This window comes from Octopus bimaculoides, chromosome 5 (assembly GCF_001194135.2).
Source record: "Octopus bimaculoides isolate UCB-OBI-ISO-001 chromosome 5, ASM119413v2, whole genome shotgun sequence".
NCBI classification, from domain to species: domain Eukaryota; kingdom Metazoa; phylum Mollusca; class Cephalopoda; order Octopoda; family Octopodidae; genus Octopus; species Octopus bimaculoides.
In genome coordinates this window covers 62,496,921-62,513,284 of record NC_068985.1, presented here as the reverse complement: position 1 = coordinate 62,513,284, position 16,364 = coordinate 62,496,921, and the positions used below count along the sequence as shown (strand labels likewise).

Genomic DNA, 16,364 nt, shown 5'->3' with positions numbered 1-16,364 from the left:
CGATACATTTTCTCCCTCAGTCACAGCTTCAGGATGGTGTTTATACCATTTGTCAGTGCTTTTGATTTTATAATGCTGACATATTGTCCAGTGTAAATACTGGCCAACTCTGTCATGTCTTGCTTCATATTCTACAGGTGCTAACACTCTACATCCTGAGATTAGGTGGTCTATAGTTTCAATCACATCGTTACAAAATTGGCATTTTGGGTCAGCTCCATTTTTTATCACATTGGCTTGGTAGTTCCGGGTTAATAAGCTTTGGTCTTGAGCAGCCAATATGAAACCTTCACTCTCTGCTTTTTGCTTTTAGCCCTGAACGTTATTATTATTATTATTATTATTATTATTATTATTATTATCATTATTATTATTATTATCATTATTATTATTATTATTATTTGTGTCTGGAGCACGAGGATGTTTGTTCATGGCTCATAAGTTTTCTTTAAAATTTGTTGTTTTATTAGTTGGTATTCCAAATTTTACTGAACTATCAACTAAATAACCCAGCTCACTGCAAATGGGCGAGCTGGTCTGGTGAAAATTCACCCTTTAAGGACAAATTTTGAGATTTAAGATTGCAAATTTAACGTTTTTAAAATAAACAATATCAATGTGGCTTTCTAAATCAAAGGAAGTAAAGGCTGTTGGAACAGCCACTATGACATTATTTTCCCACCACTAGTTGATGTGGCTGAAAATCAAAGTATAGACAACAGCTGCAGCAGTAGCAGCAGCAACAACAACAACGAAAACAGCAACAACAACAACAACAACAACAACAACAACAACAACAACAACAACAACAACAGCAGCAGCAACAGCAACAGCAACAACAGCAACAACAACAACAACAACAACAACAACATCAACATCAACAACAACACCAGCACCAAGAACAGCAGCATCCAAAACAACAACATCAACTGAAAGAGCAGCAGGAGAGATCCATTCAACAACGTCACCAGACAGCACCAACAAGCTTTCATGCGTATTTCGGTGGATATGAGATTTACTTATCTCTATGCCAACCGAGAATGGGAGATAGAACTGCAGTATTGTTCAGGAGAGGTATGAACTTCAAGACAATTTTCCAGGACCCCGAAGGTAAGTGGTCCTGGATGTGAACAGTAGCAATGGGGGGGGGGGGTCCTTCAGACTGGAGGCTATTATGCTCCAACAAGGGCAGGACAACTAGATGTCTGAAGGTTTTCCTGGGAACATCTTGACCTTTAGTACTAATGTGTGGCTGGAATGTCATCTTGGATGCACATTTAGATTGCATAGATGTTAAAAGAGGGGAGGGTGTACAAACCTTGCAAACCTGTTCATATGTTTCCAACTGTCTGACAGGTGCTGAATGGATTTCTCAAATGTGCCAGTGTGGACATGGATGAACTGCTTTGGGTCATATAGGTTGTATCTAGATAGCGTATTCTATAGGCCAGTAGATAAGGATTGTATAAGTTGCCTACTTTTTAAAATCATCAGCTACACAGATAACAAATTTGCAATCTGCACCGTCAACCTAGATAAACTCTGTAGGCAGGGACCTGGTTACTGGAAGCACTTTACTTGACTGTTTGAGACAATGGCAGTCCAAATCACAAGATGGACTTCAGTACCTACTTTGACAGCATGCCACTACTCTTGGCAAGGGAGATGAAGCATTGTGAAAAGCTGATAACAGCCATGGAATTATGGGATGCAATGATGGGCTGCATGGGGGGAAAATTGCCTGGTTTGGATGGTCTGCCCTACAAGCTTTACTTTTATATTCCAAATTTGTTTGGCAGTATCTTAGCAGATATCTACAGCAACTGGCAGCAGAATAAGAGAATTCCTAGTTCTGTGAGTTATGGAGCAGTGATACTGCTGAGAAAGGACTCAAACAAGGGGGAATCAAATAGAAAATTTTAGATCCCTAACGCTGCTGAACACAGACTTCAAAATTCTTGCTGAGGTGTTAGTAAAGAGGTTTCCATGAGCAGTTTATAAAGCACATGTGGATTTCTGGAAGGATGTCAACTATTTTAACAACTCTACAGCCAAGACAGACTAGTATGAGCACCAGTTCTTCACTTTTCAGCATTGTCACTACTCCATAACTCACAGAACTAGGAATTCTCTTATTCCTCACAGAACTAGGAATTCTCTTATTCTAGTGACAGCACATGACGGTAGCTATTCAGCATAAATCCACAAGTCAGCACTACTCGGGCACTGGGCAAGTGTATACAGGATGGTTTCATTGCAATGCATACATTCTAGGCAGACCCAGCTGTTAGCATTTCTTTGCTTTTAGAGTTTATCTTGAACTGGCAATGTTCTCCAGTAGCACTCCTTGATCCAGGATTGCAGCTCTCTTAAAGAGACAATCTGTGGAAATGAAAAGTGGTGATCATACCTGTTCATCATTGATGAACTGCTGGAGATATTGCAGCCTTAGTATGTAACTGTGGATCATCAGCCATGGCATGCTCAGTCCCCCACTCAGTGAGTGATGATAGCAAATAGTGCATCTGACCAGTGGAATGTGTTCCTAACCTAAAATTAAAAAAATGTTGATACTTACTTGAAGTGCAACAATACCCATCAGCTTGACAGAAAAACTGACGTCCTTGTCTTGTATATTTCTGTACAAGTTGTCAATCTAAGGAAATAAATTTATGACTTTGATTGGTGTAACATATATTTACAAATACACAAAAAATTGAAAACTAACATCTCTACTTCCTCTCTCACTTCTCCCCATCTTCCACTCTCACATATCTTCCTCCACTCTCACATCTTCCCTCCACTCTCACATTACCCCTCCATTTTCACCTCTTTCTTCACTCTCTCGTGTCTCTCTCCACTCACACAACTCTGCTCCCACTCACATCTCCCCATCATCCTCTCATCACCCTTCCACTCTTGCATATCTCCCTCCACTTTCACATCTATACCTCTACTCTCACGTCTTCCCCTCCACTGTCATAGCTCCACCTTCACTCTCACTTCTCTCCCTGCAACTTTACATCTCCCTACTCTTATCTTTCTTTATACCTATACTGATCATACAGTAAATATAATTAAATATATTATATCTTATTGCCATAAATCTATTCGCTAATTTATGATATACATTATCACAAATATCCACCACTCTCTGTCTGTTTCATTTCACATTAATAAGACATTCAAGAAAACAAATTGTCAAAACTGACCCCTTTAAAGACATGAGCAATATATATCTGCATTTCCTTAAGTCCTTCATCAAAAGTTTTGTTTTCAACCCATCTGTTTAAGAAAAGACAACCGTTAAAGTAAAAATAGAATTCATTCAATTTAGCATGCTCCACATATTTTAAACAGGCAATTTGATTAATTTATTCCATCTTACATTTAGCCCTTTTGATACTAACCCAGCTGAACCTCACCTGGTTCTATGATACAAACTTTCCATTGTAATGTGATCTAAATTTAAACCTTCCATCAAAATTTCACATTAATTAATGTCCCAAACACCAGTCTAATAAAGACAAAATTATTAAATTTTTTTGTTATTTTCAAAATTAAATGTAAACAAAAATAGTCTGTTTCAACAGAAATATGACAACAAAATGGTTTACCATTTACAATAGTTTTAATAATTCTTACCCCTACCGAATTGGTTTAAACTTGTTTAAATGGTAAATTTAAGACTAACTTACAGAATAAAGTTAACATTGGTGGTGGTGGGACACCTTTTAAAATATGACAGCATTTTAGCAATAAAAGAGAGAATTAAAAAATAAAAAGTTATGATTATTTAAAAATTTTATTTTATGTGAGGAAGAACATAAAATAAAATTTTAGGTAGCATCAAATAAGCAAATGTCAAGTAGTTAATGTATTTGAAAGATATAGTTGAATCCTTGAGGTACATTGAAGGGTGAAAAGGAATTCCATCAACAAATCCTATATTGAAACAAACTTAAACACTGGAAACCTGGAAAATGATATAAGCTATTTTGTGGAAGTGACAATACTGTAGTGAAGCTTCTGCTTTGTTTTGAACCATATTGGTCATGTACAACAGAGTGTAAGTGTCTTAAGAGAAAAAATTGGGCATAAGAAGCATAAAATATATGCCTCTTCTCAAGAGAGAAGACTGCACTGATATGATCATGTGATGTGTATGGACAGGGACAGCTGTGTAAAGAAGTACTGACCTCTAATTGTGGAGGAAACCTGTGGAAGAGATAGACTCAGGAAGATGTGGGATGAGGTGGTAAAATATGATCATCAGATGTTGGGTCTCATGTAGGCGATGACAAGTGACTGAGACTTTTAGCAATTTGCTTTGTTTGAGAAGACATGTCAAGCCAAGTGAAATTGTAGTCATAGCCAGTTGCCAGTGACATGTGAAAGGCACCCGTGCTGGTGATATGTGAGTGGCCCTTATGTCAGTGACACATAAAAGAAATCCAGTACATTCTGTGGAATGGTTGGCATTAGGAAGGGCAACCAGCTGTAGAAACCAAGCGAAAACAGATTGGAGCCTGGTGCAGCTCTCTTGCTTTTCAGCTCCAGTCAAACCATCTAAATGACGATGATGATGATTTTATACAATGATGATCTTTAACTATTACACTCACTATTTCATGTACACCATATTATTCAAAAATTGTTGTACCTATGTAAATGCAAATGTTCCTAGTAATGAAAGAAAAAATAAAAATTTATACAAGTGTGTGGGCTTTATCACCTTCACGTATAGCCTACCTAAATGTTTATGCTACCAACAACAAATTTATGACAGACCCGCTAGATTTATAATCATCCCTAAATTACAATTGGAAGATGCGAAGAATGTAGCTACACTTTATCTACAAAACCCTCTGTATAAATTCTATTTAAGAAAATGTTTCATTGGCCCCAGATAATTCTCCTTAAGAAGTATTTATTTCATTTTAAAATATATTTTAGAACAAAGCTAAAAATCTAATTTTTAAAAAAATATAAAATTAAGTTGCATGTTCTATGATGTATTAAATAATATCTTACTGATTCAGGTATGTGAGGTATAAGTTTTAATCAGAAATATCTATCAATGGGTTGCTACTTCTCCATACTAAATAATGTTATGAATTAGTCTCTCAAAAAAGATAAAGATGATTTAACTCCTGCAGTTCTACATTAAAGTTATGTGAATTGTTCAATTATAAACATAATGGTAAATGTCGTATAGCCAGCTCGAGACGATGGCTCCTGGGGCTAAATTACAGCAACATCCATCCTAAACCGGGACTGCCATGTTATGTTGGCAAACAATCTTTACTACAAAGTACTGTTGTTGAATATCTCACATTGTGAGATTTAAAAATAATAATTTTCTAATTTATAAATCAGTGACTAGTTGTCACTTTGAAAACTATATATTTTGAATAGGAATTTGGCAGTATATAACGCAACAAAAGACATTATCCTAGAGGTGATAGCGGGTAAACTAATTATTAGCCTGGCAGCCACACCAACCCAGATCCCGGTGGTAATGCTGGTGAAAAACCCAGCAGCTATAGGGAGTGTCGGGGAAGGAGGCAGACAAAAACTGTCATGCTTTCTCTCTCACTCAATCGTAAGTAAAATATTTTTCTTTCATCGATGATTAAGTTAGGCTGTATGAATGTGCATGGAATGGGGTCGAAATGGAAACAGGTTTGTTTCCTGGACAACCTCAGGACACATGGAATAGATGTGGCTATTGCAACCGAGTCCAAGATGAGCGGACCTCAAGCGTTCTCGCCTCTTCTTAATGGTTACGAGAAATTTATTTCTCCTAGCTGGGGAAGAGGAGCGGGCGTAGCAGTCCTTATCAGGAAGAACTTGGACTTATAGGTAAGTACTGTCTTTCTGGACCCAGAAGGTAGGCTGGTCGTCCTGGATGTGACCCACATGAGTAAGCAGTCCTTCAGGTTGCTAGCTGTCTACGCTCCTAACGAGCGTAGGCAGTCGGGTTTTTTTTTCGTGACCTGGAGCACTTTCTAGTGATGTCGAAAACGATAGTTCTGGTAGGGGATTTTAACACTATCCTCGATGCACAAGTGGACAGTGTTGGCTCAACCAATAGGAACGGGAATCCTAGCCTAAGGAGTCTACTAGACAGCTTTTGATGTGTGAAGCCTTTCGTACCCGGATTAAGGTGTTAGTACAGAAGGCATTATGTGGCACCATCATTAATAATAGATGGTGGCACGCCCTCAAAAGAGTCATCCATTTGGAGTCCATTATATTTAGCAGGCAGCTAAGTTTAGATAGGACTAGAATAGAGGGCGATTTAGTTAAGAACTTAGATGAGGCGATGGAATCTGGCTCTGCATCTAGAGTGCAGTCAGCGAGAACGGTCTTGTACCATCACCTCAACTCCAAGCACAATGGTTGCAGAGTTAGAGCCAAGCTACATGCAGGGAAACGAGAAGGTATTAACGTTGCCGGATGGGCACGTTGTGTGGAGAGTCAGAAAGGTAAAAGTGCCTCTATAAAGTCTTTAACGGACGAACAGGGGCGCAAGATCTATGGACAGGAGGAGATGCAGAAAGTCTTTCACCAGCATTTTGCGCAGTTGTTCGGGGAGAGCGGTTTTCTTGAGCGTGGGGAGGCCTTAAAGGACTTCCTGGTTGGTGGGCCGCGACTCTCGGCTTGTGAGGTGGAGTGCTGTGAAGGACTGATCATTCCCGCGGAGGTAAGAGAGGTGTTGGCTGAGTGCGCCAGGGAAAAGTCGCCGTGACTGGGTGGTCTGCCCTATGAGTTTTATCGTTGTATGCTGGACTTGTTCGGTGATATACTGGCAGGCGTCTATACAAACTGGCAGCAGAATGGGAGGATTCCTAGTTCTGTGAGCCGGGGAGTGGTGACGCTGGTCCAGAAAGACTCGAGCAAGGGGGATAATATTAGCAATTACAGGTTCATAACTCTACTTAATGTAGAGTTAAAGACTTTGGCCAAGGTGTTAGCGAAAAGGTAACGGCTGTCGTGGAGAAACTTGTAGGGAAGGCACAGACTTGTGTAATCCCAGGCAGGTTGATCCAGGATAATCTTCACTTTATCCGCTACACCTTAGACAGGATTGGAAAATTAGCCAGCAAAGGTGGGGCAATGGTCCATTTAGACCAAAGTAAAGCGTTTGATAGGGTAGACCATCGGTACCTGGTGGCGGTCCTCGAAGCGGCTGGGCTGGGCCCGGGCTTTTGCAGGTGGATCTCCGCTATGTACAGCGGCATCAAATCCACAGTCCAGATAAACGGTTACCTAATGGAGCCGTTTTCGATCAAGTGTTCAGTTCGTCAAGGGTGTTCCTTGTCTCGGCTTCTGTACGTGTTGGCTCTCGAGCCATTGCTGCGGAAGCTGGAGAAGTTGAGAGGCAACCCTAATGAAATCGGATGCAGTAAGTCTGTTTCTGCTTATGCAGATGACGTCACCTTCATCGTGTCCAATGAAGCACAGCTACTTCGTGTAGAAGATGCTCTCAGAGGATATGAAGTGGTGGCAGGGGCAAAAGTTAACAAGGACAAGTCCATCAGCTTGTGCCTTGGCACCTGGAGGAGCAAGTCGATATCGTCCAGTGTCGTGGGGCACTGGACAGATGGTCCTGTTAAGTTGCTTGGAGTTTGGTTTGGCCCAGACTCTCAGACGGAGAAGAATTGGAGCGAGGTGGCAGACAAAGTGCAGGTCGTAGTACGGAAGTGGTCCGGAAGGGCTCTGTCCTTGAAAGGAAGGGCGGAGGTGGTACAGGTGTTTATCGCATCTGTAATCACTTACACCTGACCGTTGTCCCTTGCCCCGATTTGTGGCTAAACAAGTTGGAACGACTCCTTTTCTGCTTTTTGTGGAAGGGAGGAAAGCCACTTGTAAGGCGCTCCGTTTGCTGCCAGGAACCGTTAAAGGGCGGGCTGGGAATGCCTTGGCTAATGATGCAAAGACATATGTTGAGGCTGAGACATCTCTGGTGCCACCTGGAAGGTGATAAAGTGTGGAGTCCGCTGGCAGAGGAATTCTTCTCGCGACCGGCCTCTATGGAGAGATTTAAACCTGGTTTCATAAAAAGACGGAATCTGACTTTATGGCAAAAAATGATGACGTCCTAGGAGGGGCTCTGGGATTCGACGAGAACCAACTTGCCAATCTGTTTAAAAAGACTTTCAGGCCAGGGTACTTGGACAATTACCAAAAATCCCTGACCTGGCAGTGCTAAAGGAACACTTTACCTGTTTGCGATAAGTTATCTAGGCACGGAATGTCAGTGTCACTGACGTGTCCTAGCTGTGGACTGGACGATGAAACCGTCCAGCACTCTTTTGTACAATGTCGGGAGCTGTCAAACTTGATAAGTTACGTAGAACACGTGTTGTCGCATCTGGGACGAATACAGCTGTCGGCTGGATCTGTAATAAAGATGGTACCGCCAACTGGACTCTCAAAGTATGGTGAGGCTTGTTTTCACTGTATGGTGGCAGTATTGAAAGAGTGTGTATGGAGAACTAGAATGGAAGGTTTCGTGACAGGGTCCTTCGTCTCTGGCCCGGGTTTGTTAACCTACTTCAGGTACCATCTGAAGAGCAAGATGGGGCTGGAGAGGAAGACCCTGCCGCAGAGGGAGTATGAGAAACGTTGGAAGGATGTGATGAGAAAGGTGGGTATCAGTAACCCAGCTTAATCATTAATGAAAGGAAAAAAGATAGTTGCTGGACCTTACTGGCTGCTGGGTAAGAAGTTTGAACTTGTTTCTTATACTTTATTTTTTAAAAAAAATTTAAAAAAGGGTAACGGACAGTCAAGTAAACTATATAAATTATATCTAAATTTTTAACGTTCATTCGAACTCATCATAACATTTTTGTAATCGTTTCATCCTGTAATGTCCCATCTGTGTATTGATTGTATAATCATGATAAAGAATCCACCTCTAGCTGAACAATTATTCTGTGCTGATGAAGGGAAATAACCTGAAAATCGTGATACACAGATATTGTTTTGAGCTGAGTGGGGGTGCTAGATTCCCTTGTTCGAAAATATAAGGACACAGATCGTGTTGTACAGCCAGCTGGAGACAATGTCTCCTGGGACTAAATTACAGCAACATTCATCCTAAACCGGGACTGCCATGTTATGTTGGCAAGCAATCTTTACTACAAAGTACTGTTGCTGAATATCTCATGTTGTGAGATTTAAAAATAGTAATTTTCTAATTTCTGACATTACTTTAAAAAACCTCAACACAAACTGTAAAGAATGTATTCTGTAAATATCTAAATGCCTTTTTTTTTTTTTATAGATGAGGCTTTTGTATTTCTATATTCTTTAATGAATTTATATTTATTTGGCATTATTTGTAATAAGCTAAAGAATTCATTTACCAACTTACTTTCTTTCGTCCACAAGTGCCAAAACTTCAATTGTATACATTTTAGGAGTTGACTGTAATGCACGTTTGATACGAGGAGCAGAATTTTGTAATTTGTTTAAATTTAATGCATCATCTGTAATTAATTTTAAAAAACAAAACAAAACATTATACTCATACAAAGGTATTTCAAATACTGAATGCACACACACACACACACACACACACACACACACACACACACACACACACACACACGCATCATAACATAGTATAAATTAGAAGCTGGGTTATACTTCTAAAGCAAACCAGCTGATTGTGGGGATTATGGTAATATGGCGTGAGGGTTTATAATGAATAGTAAAAATATTTATTGATAAAAACTGAAACAGATATCATGAGATATCATACTATTAGAGTAAAACAAAAGCATTGTGAATGTGGGGAAAATAAATAGATAGCTTTTAATGGCTTTCACAAGCCATTCTTCTCCATCAAGTTGCTTTTGTACCATTTACACATCAGGGCATCAGATCATGACAAAGATCTTCTTCTGACTGATGAAAGTAGTTTACTGTTTGTTAACAACTTGCTCTTATATCACTAGACATTTAGCATGAAAGCCTAACTGCAACTTATCCAAGCTTGACAACTGGTGATAACTCTAATAATACTACTAAATTAGTGCTTGACAATACTACAGACCTGTACTCCTGGATTAACATTTACACTCCCAATTAGCATATAACCTAGATAGTTTCATACAATTATCTCTGCTTTCATTTCCTTAGTAGCTTAATAGATTGCATAGTGATAGTTACTATCCTACACCTACTCCTTGTTCAATATCTCTTATAGTAAGACGGCGAGCTGGCAGAATTGTTAGCACACAAGGCGAAATGCTTAGCGGTATTTCATCTGTCTTTATGTTCTGAGTTCAAATTCTACCGAGGTCAACTTTACCTTTCATCCTTTTGGGGTAGATAAATTAAGTACCAGTTGTGTACTAGGATCTTTTTTAAAACGGGGGCCACATTTTTCATTAATGTTTTACGTAGTGTTTTTGGTACCGAAAGACTTTCAAACTTCGTATACTTATCTATTTTGTGTTATAGAACAGAAAAATATTTTTGTATTCGAATTTATTTCATGTAAAAAATTGTCTTATTTCGATAATTTCAACCAATCACTGACAAGTATTCAGTTGTTTATATTTACTCCTTTGGCTGATTAAGCGATGTAAAGCGTATTTAATCTCCATACCTTCGTTTTATTTGCTTTTTTCATTTTAAATTTGCTTTAACCCTAACCCTAACCCTAACCCTAACCCTAGGGTTAGGGTTAGGGTTAATTGTTTCAGAATCGTTTGTTTATGTAGTCGGCACTTAATGTATATCGGCTGAATGGACGTCAGTGATTGGTTGAAATTACAGAAATACGACAACTTTAACATGGAATAATTTATGGATTTCTTTTTTTTTTTAAGAAGACTAAGAGAAAAAGATGTTTTATATGACAAATTCTACCAGTGTTCCAAGTTTCAAAGTGTTTCGTTAATGAAAAATGTGGCCCCCGTTTTAAAAAAGATCTGTGTACTGGGGTCAATCTAATTGACTGGCCCTCACCCCAAAAGTTTCGGGCTTTATGCCTAGAGTAGAAAAGAAAAGAATATCTCTTATAGTAACACTTTGATACCACATTTTCTTTCAACTGAATGGAATATATCAGTGTTGCTTTCAATCTTTTGATTTTGGGGATCACACTGCCTTGTAATTTGAAGTATTTCATGCCCCTCTTCTTTGAAGAATACAATATCATTTCTAAATTTCAGTTCCTATCATAGCAAGGTATGCCTGATGTTTTCCTTTGCATTGAGCTTCTTCATATTCTTCATCTTTATTCCAGACCTTTTGAAGTTCTTATAGTTCTACCCACAACATTTTAACCATCAAATTGCTTGGTGGGGGTTCTGCTCCTCTACAGAATGTACTATTTTGTTTTATAGTTTTCTCGTTAGCTTTGTCTTTTGTATAAGCTTTGTGGTAATGGTATTAGTAAATATGTTATTAACATTAGCTTTGGTCTTAGATAGAATGAAGTGCTGTTTGTATTTATGTTTATATTTCTGATTTTATCATGTCTCCATGTAAAAGTTATTAGCTGTTATTTTATACTGAGTTGTTCATTTGGTGTTCTTGTTTGCTTGGCTCCATTTCAGCTAAGTACAAAATCAGTTTGTTCCCCAGTCCTCTTGACAGATATTTATGACAACTTGTTTGACTTCATGAAGTTTGTGAGCTGCAAATAGGTAATTCACATGGATTTATTTATTTGTAAGACCTTGTTCAGAGCTGTCTTCATGTATACTAGTGGTCTTTAGTGGAAGTTTCCTCATGTGACTATTCAAATCATCAGGTGACAGTATCATTATCAACAAGGCCTTATATACCTGGTTGATTTTCGCATCCAGCAATTGTTGTTGGGAGTCATAAGCAGAGAACATATGGTGTCTTTGGGCTAAATTTGAAAGCTTACATAAGAAGAAAAGAAAACACAATATCCCATCCAAAAATAAAAGTATTTTTAAAAAATCCAAAAATATAAAGTTGTAGCTGGGAGATAATAATTTACTCAAAATAGCCACCCTCAGCTTCCATCATGGCCTCAAACTGTTCTCTGGAACCAGGCACATGCATTCCTCACTGTGTCCCTGGGAAGATCTTCATATACCTCTTTGATCTTGGCTACCAGCTCAATCTTGGTGTTGCAGGCTGAGTAGTTGGTACTTTTCTCAACTGTGCCCTACACATAGTAATGCATGGGATTACAATTGAGGGAATTAGGAAACATGAAATTGGGGCTGGTGAAATCATAGAAATTCTCCAATAACCACTTCTGAGTCTTTCTGGAGGTATGGCAAGGAGTCCAATGCTGTTGCTACACATATGGCCTTCCAGCAGCAGTCCTCTCTAGCTAAGGATTGCCCACAGTCTCCAGGGGCTTCTAAGAGCTGTCTGAACTGAGCCTAAGATGCTATTTAAAGATGTGGAAATGAATTGCAGTGTAAGGATGCAGTTAGAATGCTTGTTGTATCCAATTCATGCTGACCATGGCTTTGTGGTCTTCATTGCAGCAGCATGTCATGTCTGATAGCCTTTATAATATTCACAGAGCATTGTGCAGCAGTCATGTTATCAAAATTTTGATATCTGGTGAACATTCTCATGATGCAGGTAATTATTTTTTCCAATATATAGATGGCTTCTGGTCCTCCATGTCAGCTAACTTTTACTCATCTACAACTTTAAATATTTTTGTCCTCCAACACTGGTGACTGTTCACCAATACAGTAAGCTGTTTCCGAAGACAAAGGAGACATAAAAAAAATCATTAAATTTAGCCCTGTATATATTGTCATAATGTTTATTACTTGTTTTATAAGATTCCATCTTATAAGATTCCATCTTATAAGATTCCATCTTACCACAACTCTGTTGACAGTACCTCACTAATATCAGTGTTGTTGCTGTCTAACCAAAAGAAAGTTTCTGTGGAGTGTCTGTTTAAGAATATCCCCATATCTTATATACAATCTACGTCTACTCAATGTTACATTATTATCTCAATAATCTCATTAGATCTGACTTTCGTCAAGTCAACATCAATAATAGTGAACCTGAAGGCTTTTGTTGTTGTTATTGCTGTTTAGTGTCAACTCAGCTCTCAGAACCAATGATCAAAGGCATTACAGGTGTGACCATCTCATCTCTGTATATCAGTATGCTTATATTTTTAAAAACGTACATTTTAGGGAGATTTGGTTGCTATATATATATATATATATATATATATATATGCTTGAAATCAATTGGTTTTATGTACTGCATGATTCATTGTTACAACTTTGTTATTATTCAGTGCAAATAGATTGGAATCAGTGTATATTTCTAACAATGGTCAGGCATTTAGAATCCTTACTACACAAATTCACCAATAGTTTACCCTGACTCACTGAAATGTAAAAACCTGACTGAGCTTTGATATTTGATATTCAGTGAGTCAGCAACATAGTTTTATTGCTTTCTCACATATTCAGTTATTCAGAACAATGTCAATGAAAATATTCAACTGTTCCCATATGACTAATTTCTACCCTTATGTTCTAGCCTTTATTCTCAATGATTATAGTTTTCTCACAAAAGAAACGTCAAGGTTACTTTGATGTTAAAAATAGAACACAAACCTTCTTTTATGTAAAACTGCGATATTTTAAAAAGTTGGGCTTATAAACTTTTACTTCCAACTACATTTAATATGAAAATGTTTGAATTGAATGTAGCTTTAATTTATTAAAATTTTTTTTTTTTACATCAAATATTTTTATAGCAGACATATACTTTATAACTAGGATCTGTTTGAATACAGATGTATTTACTTAGTGTTGACCTGAGTTTAACCAACAAGAACATCACAAAACAGCCTGCTAGGATGATAATATAATGTGTGCGTGTGTGTGTGTGTGTGTGTGCGTTTGTGTGTGTGTGTGTGTGTGTGTGTGTGTGTGACTCCATTATTCACAGTATCCTTATTTCTTTAAGATGTCAGATTGTGATTTGAGGGAGATTTGTTTACTATTACTAGTATATTGTGTCAATATTAGTTTCAGTCTCAGCAGTCAATTAGCCAACCTCTAAGTGGCCACTTTAAGAAATAGCTGCCAAATCTTTCTCACATGACATACAACTGTCTTTTATAAAAAAAAAAAAAAAAAAGAAAGCATGGATATACTAGAAATATGTTCATTGCTGAAAAATAAAGTTGAGATAGTCAAGGCTTGGAACATCTTTAATTATAAACTGTTTGTAGTTAAAGAAACCAAGAATTAGAACAACAACAATTTCTTTTTAGTTTCTTAATTTCAGGTGTGCTATTATTGAGGAAACATAGATCAGGTAATGTAATTAGAACAGTGAGGGAGTGGACAACAGTTATTGTTTAGTCTGAGACATGCTGTCATTGAACTGACTCATCAACAAAAACTTTATAGTCTTGACTATCCAATCTTTTCTCAAGACAATCCATAACTAGAATTCTCTTTGCCAATTAGTTTGCTGAGATCTGTTTAAGACAGAGCTAGAGAATATAGCTGTAGTGTGTCTGTTTAAAGTTAGATTTCATTCTGTCTATGTATATTATCATCCTAGCAAGCTGTTTTGTGATGTTCTTGTTGGTTAAACTCAGGTCAACACTAAGTAAATACATCTGTATTCAAACAGATCCTAGTTATAAACCTTCCATCCTATTGTGTGTACAGAACTATATTATCAAAAGTGTTGGTGTTGGTTGTATAATGTAGGGTAATTGACTGCTGTGTCTTGCTAGGAGAGGAAGTGCATAGATCTTTTAGTCTAGTATTGTACTAATAGCATGCTTTATGTTTTTCTGTGTATGTGAATGTACTTCATAAGAAAGAGAAGTAGGATAAAAATACAGCCAACTGTCACTTGTGAGCAAGATAGATATGACTTGGTAATAATGTACAATGCTTTTACTAATTGCTTTAGGTGTCAACATAGCTGCAAGTAGACACCTTCTCAGGCCTCCCATCCTATACCTAGTAGAACATTCAGTATGTGATAGCTGGAGGGAGAGAAAGTTGTGCAAGCACTTTACTCTTTGTATTTACAACTGAGGAGAAAGCAACATAAAATGAAGTGCCTTGTTCAAGGATACCACTCACTACCCACTCCAATAACTAAGCCCAAAACCTTATGATTGCAAGATGAACACCGTAACCACTAGGCCACGAACATTCACTGGGAGAAAAATAAGAATTTGTTAAACTGCGATTTTATTACTTACAATTTTTCAAGCTGCAAAAATGATTTTGGGAACTGACTGTTTTATAAACATTATGTGGAAGAATGTAGGTTTTCTTTCGGTTTTTCCTTGTTGCCTGCCTCCATAATTCTTTATCAAAGTTTTCAGGCTGAATAAAATGCTGGTGTCCATCCAAATAAAAAATTCCAAACTGAAATTAGAATCAATTTCATTTTTAAACCTAAAATATTGATCTGTTTAAGATGGATCTAGATAGCAGTACAGAAGTGATTTATAAGTATTGACCCATTCATGTGGATTGTGAATAAGAAAAATAATGGACAAATACTTGACACATAAGAGTATGTAGGGTTAAAATAGTATATTATAAGAAGGGTTATTATTATTAAATGAAATGCAATGGTTCTGACATGAATAATATCTGGAAATAGATACTTACAACTGACTGAAACATACAAGGCTGTTTGAAATGTGGTTCAAAATTATGGCAGTGGAATGTTAATAATGTCTCATGAACTTTGTCTTCATATATCAGAGAATCCTGGATAATAAAGAAGGAAATGCAGGGATAAATATAATATGATATGAAAAGTATAACATAATATAATTTAATATATTATATTATTCAAATTATTCAACAGAAGCAGCTCTGAATTAAAATCCTTGTCTATATGACATAATGTATGTATAACATTGAAAAGTTAGAGACTACAGTGGTCATCTCAGGAAAGATCCCTTTATAAACATAACATGTTTAAAAACACAATAAAATTCAGAGCTAGATGAAGCAAAATTATCTTAGAAGATTTTTATATAAGATATAGGATATAAAATGTATAATTTATGTGTATGAAATATAAATATAATAGGAGTATAAAATAAAATAAAATATACAGAAAAATACAAAAAACCTTCAAATGTAATTAAAAAGTATAAGATTTGTGTGTGTGGGAGGGATAACTTCCCTTGGCAAACAGGACACAGTAGTGTGTCGATAAGCCAGCTGGAAGAGATGTCCTCCTGGGGCTAAAAGCAACAGTAACATCCACCCCTAGGGGTCAGCCACACTTAAGTGGCAATATACTACACTTTATCGTGCAGTTACTGTTAATACTTCATTTAGAGAATTAACATTGCTTATATATATATACTTATG

The 16,364-nt window shown here is 37.4% G+C and overlaps 1 protein-coding gene across 1 annotated transcript in view; it reads right to left on the bottom strand.

Annotated features, from left to right (window-relative positions):
- LOC106877334 (A disintegrin and metalloproteinase with thrombospondin motifs 16) overlaps positions 1–16,364 on the bottom strand; it is a 123,112-nt gene that overhangs the window by 62,130 nt on the left and 44,618 nt on the right. Inside the window, exons 3-7 of the mRNA XM_014926209.2 lie at positions 15,648–15,749; positions 15,230–15,398; positions 9,389–9,503; positions 3,213–3,285; positions 2,579–2,656 (exon numbers count right to left, since the gene is read on the bottom strand). Coding sequence (XP_014781695.1) covers positions 2,579–2,656; positions 3,213–3,285; positions 9,389–9,503; positions 15,230–15,398; positions 15,648–15,749 — 537 coding nt within the window. The remainder of the gene's footprint in view (positions 1–2,578; positions 2,657–3,212; positions 3,286–9,388; positions 9,504–15,229; positions 15,399–15,647; positions 15,750–16,364) is intronic.